General features: G+C 35.8%; 1 protein-coding gene across 1 annotated transcript; it reads right to left on the bottom strand.

Moving 5' to 3' along the window:
• Positions 1 to 463: 463 nt before the first annotated feature.
• LOC141532323 (uncharacterized) lies at positions 464 to 1,594 on the bottom strand. The gene has a single exon (XM_074250613.1). It carries the CDS (start codon positions 1,552 to 1,554, stop codon positions 532 to 534), a length of 1,023 nt encoding a protein of 340 aa, XP_074106714.1. The 5' UTR covers positions 1,555 to 1,594; the 3' UTR covers positions 464 to 531.
• Positions 1,595 to 4,494: the final 2,900 nt, after the last annotated feature.

Raw genomic sequence — 4,494 nt, 5'->3', positions numbered from 1 at the left:
TCCCGTGAGTATGCTTGTTTCTTTATTTGTTTGCTTATTTACTTCATTTCACTGATTAATTTGCTTATTTTAGCTTTCCGGACCACTGAATATTGATGGGTTTATCTCCATCGATATTGTTCGTCGCCGGCGTGCCGAGAAGATTCAGAACCGATGTGCTTGGTTCCGGGACCGGTTCGAGTCATCCCAACCCCAATCAGACGATTTCGGCTACTTGGGACTTCGTTGGATGCAGAAGGGGAAGTTTGCCGTCCTGGACCACCCTACCGACGACTGGTGTCATCCCGCTTGGTCTCATCCTGAAGGACTTCTCTCTGTTTACGATTTATAAACGGCTTTGTAGAAGAAAAGGATTTCAATAAAAAAAATTTTCCTTCTTAGCGTGTATTGTTAGGGTTTTTTTTTTTTTTTTTTTTTTTTTTTACATGATAATGGAATGGGAGAGAAAGAAAATTTGCTAATTTATGGAAATAGTTTTCTTTGTATTGTTTTGTCTGTCTGGTCGATGTCTACCTTATTTGTTCCCGGTTCTCATGCTCTTGGTCTTGGCGTCCTCGGTGGTTCTTCTTCGGAGTCTTTTTCTTCTATGTCGATTGTGGTTAGTTTTGACATTATTGGGTTGCTGGCTGTTTGCTCCTTTTCTTTCTCGTGTTTCTGTTTTGAATGTAACAAGAAGTTTGTTAACGAATCCCATATAGATCCTAGTAACCATAGGTTCCATCCGAATACGGAGTGTAGTGCCAATGCGTGTATTACTGTGTCGGCGGCAAACTTGAAAGCTTTTATTATAATACAGCCTGCTATTATCGCTGAACTGTAATCTCCAATGACAGTGAAAATTCCATGTACTTTTGTCAGCATGTTTTTAATTTTGTTTTCTATATTGATCTCGTCGATGAATCTATTTATGTTGATTCCTTGTACGTTTATTTGTCTGCCTGTTGCTCCTCTGGCTATCGTGTTTACTACTGCGAATCTTTCTACTGGGAACATCATTGCTTCTCTTAGCTTACTCAGGTCTTCGTTTGAGTATATTCCGCTTTTTGCTAAATATTCCGGTGCCGTGTACTTCCATGTTGCTCTGGTGTTTGGGCCAATTTCTTCTGGTTCTAAGGTTGGTGTCAATTGGGGTAGAATTTGGTACCATGCATTATTGATGTTAAATGTGGTAGGCGTCAATGTGTTGCAATCGATCTGGTTACCGGTCTTTACTAGCAGATGCGTTCTAGGTAACATGAAGAAGCTACCGTTTCCTAAAGTAACCGGAAGTTCTTGATAGCATTCTTCTGTTTTCCTCGTTTTGACTTCGACTGGTACACATTTTGATATTCTGATAACTTCTCCAGTGACGCTGGCCATATATCCTTGTTCTTTCATGAATTGAAACGCGAATTCCGCAGGTGCTATTGATGCTAATGCAAGGGAATTTCGTAGTACTATTTTTTCTAATTCGCATTGTTGTTTAATGGCATCGTTATAACTTGCTCCAATCTCTTTTCTCAAATGTTTTTCTAAATAGACTACTTTCGAATTTACATATGCGAATATGTCCATGTCCGATGTTGTTAATTCTGATTTTTTTAGTAAGAAACTATTGTCGTCACTTTCTATTACGAATAATCTGGGTTCTTCCGTGCGTAAGAATTTGTGTCCGCATACTGAGAGTGTTTCCTGTTTTGTTAGCGCAAAAGTTATTTGATTTGATGTTACTGCAAAGAATTCGACGGTCTTATTTCCTGAGCTATCCCTAATTCTTTGGGCTTGACCTTGATAAACTACTTTGAATCTTTCTGTTTCACAGTCGTCTTTCCTTATGACGTCCCAGAACGTGTAGCCTCCTTCTGTATCCAAGCATTTTTCTGATCCATGCCAGCATCTTATTCCCGATTTTAGGATTACGCTGTTTTCTTTGAAGTTTACCGGGGCTAAATAATCACGGATTGTGATTTTTATCTGTCCTTGTACCACTACATCTGAGTATGTCCCGTATGGATCCGAGTATTTTCCTCCTTCGCAGTTTCCGGAGTTATCTGCTTTCCCTGCGAAGAGTAGAGACCTTATCGTCGTTCCGTTCGGCTGTATGTCTCGAATTGCCGTGTCGTACATGAAGTGTGTCCGGGTCTTGTGTATATCTTGACAGTAAGGTTTCGATATCTCTTCTATGTACTCTATGTGTGGATTTGTTACTGTCGCTACGTGACTCCAGGAGCCGCAATAATAGACTGATCTTTTGATTTCAATTTTACAGTGAATTATTTTAGTGTGGGAATATTCTACCATTTGTATGAGCTGAATATTAGATTTTGTTATGTTAGGAGTCGTTATGGGTTTTTCGCATTCTTTTATGTTGATTAATGACAATGTAGTAAAGTTTGTAGCTGCTGCTCCGCAATCGTATGCGATGAATGCATTTGTCGTTGTGGTTAGCATCAGCAAGATGGAAAGAATTTTGAACGCTTCCATTTCTTCCTGTAAGAGAAGTGTATTTATGGTGGTTATTTTCGCTATCTGCGTTGTTTTTATACTATTATTAATGTGCGATTTTTGCTCTGTCACAATGGACTATTTTTCTTTTTCCCTGTTTTATTTCTATTTCAATGTCATTTTTATCTGGAAATATTTCGGTAATTTTATAAGGACCTAAATAATTATCATCAAATTTGCCTGTCTTTTGATTTTTGACTAAATAAATGTTTTGTCCTATTTTAAAATTTATTGGATGTATATTTTTATCATATCTAATTTTTGATCTTTGTTTTGCTTTTTCTAGATTTTCTCTAGCTTCTTTTTGAGTTTCTAACAGCCTCGTTGCGTGATTTTTGACATAGTCAGCGTACGTAGGTATGTCGTCTAGGTAAGAGAATTCTGACGGTAAACGAGCTTCTTTTCCGAATACTAATTTATAAGGCGTAAATTTTGTACCTTCATGCACACTAGTATTGTATGCTAATGTTGCTTGAGGTAACCATCGGTCCCAATCATTTTTAGTTGTATAATGTTTGATATAGTCTGTTAGAACTTGATGATTTCGTTCTAGCCCACCGTTTGCTTGTGGTCTAAACGCGGTTGTTTTTATTTGTTTAATTTTAAATGTTTTTGCTAAACAAGTCATAACTTTTCCTATAAAAGCTTGACCTTGGTCAGTTAAAATAACTTTTGGACATCCAAATTTACAGATAAAATGTTCTACTAACGCTTCTGCAATATCTTTAGCAGTCATTGTTATTAATGGTATTGCAAAACAAAATTTTGAAAGATCGTCTTGCATAGTTAGAATATAAGAATAACCATTTGCTGACGTTTTATTTGGAACTACTATATCTAATGCTAATTTATCCCAAATTTGCGCTGATGTATCTGCTGTAATTACCATCGGTTGTTTTGTTTTTATTCTTACTAATTTCCTTTTCTGACAACTTATGCATTTGCGTACAAAGTCTTCTACCTGGATTTTTATATTATCTCAAAAATATCTCTGTCTAATCCTATTGTATGTCTTTGTCACTCCTTTATGACCTGCCATTGGAGTTTCATGATTTTCTAACATGATTTTATACCTGTCCTCCACCGGAGGAATTATAATTAAGTCTTTACAAATTGTGAATTTAATTTCTGTTCCTGCAAAGATTTTAGTGATAATACTTTTTATTTTAGACCAAACGGTTTCGTTTAAGTCACTTCGACCTTGTGAGACGCTAATTGTTTTGATATTGTTATTTAAGAGATAAGTTTTTAAATTTTTGAAAGATTTTAAATAGTCTATCTCTGTCGGATTATCTTTACTACTACTTTGTGTTACTAAAGCGATTACCTTCTTTCTAGAAGTACCCATTTTAACTATATCGCCCAATTTATATGTACTATTTGGCTTTAATTTATTTAAGTATCCTAATTCTATAAGTTTCTTGCCGATATCGCTATGTACTGTACCGTCTGCATTTATAAAACACAAATAACTATTTTTCTGCATTTCTAAATTATCTTTTGTTTCTAATATATTTTCGTTACTAAAATCGTCTGAAATATTCGAAAAATCTGTTGAATTATCATCCGAATCATTATCATCTTGGGGTGAATCGTCATTGTTGTCATCAGGCGGATCGTTGTTGTCGTCTATAGGTCGAGCGTTATTATCGTCACTCCGTTGATCGTTATTGTCATCACTAGATCGATCGTTGTCGCTGCCATTAGGTTCATCATTGTTAATTTCACCATCATGTGTTACTAATTTATTTATATTATTAGTCTCTTCTGAAATCGAATCTAACTGTTGCGAATTTATTCGGTTACTAATTAAATAAAAGGTTTTGAAAAATCTGGATATTGCAGTATCGGAGCTATACATAGTTTTTCGCGTAAAGTTTCAAATACTTCCTGGTGTTCAGGAGTCCAGATAAATTTTGCGTTTTTACTTGTAAGATCCGATAATGGCGTAGCTATTTTTGCAAAATCCTTTATGAAACGCCGATAATAACCAGCAAGTCCTAGAAATTC

This window comes from Cotesia typhae, unplaced genomic scaffold (genome assembly GCF_013202065.1).
Source record: "Cotesia typhae breed Kobodo isofemale line unplaced genomic scaffold, CoteBio_Ctyphae contig_59, whole genome shotgun sequence".
In the NCBI taxonomy this organism is placed as follows: domain Eukaryota; kingdom Metazoa; phylum Arthropoda; class Insecta; order Hymenoptera; family Braconidae; genus Cotesia; species Cotesia typhae.
The sequence above is the reverse complement of the archived record's forward strand: the minus strand, read 5'-3'. Positions and strand labels throughout refer to the sequence as shown.

Bases quoted from the DNA above. Each gene is read 5' to 3' on its own strand.
- LOC141532323 (XM_074250613.1), bottom strand. From the start codon at position 1,554: ATGGACATATTCGCATATGTAAATTCGAAAGTAGTCTATTTAGAAAAA.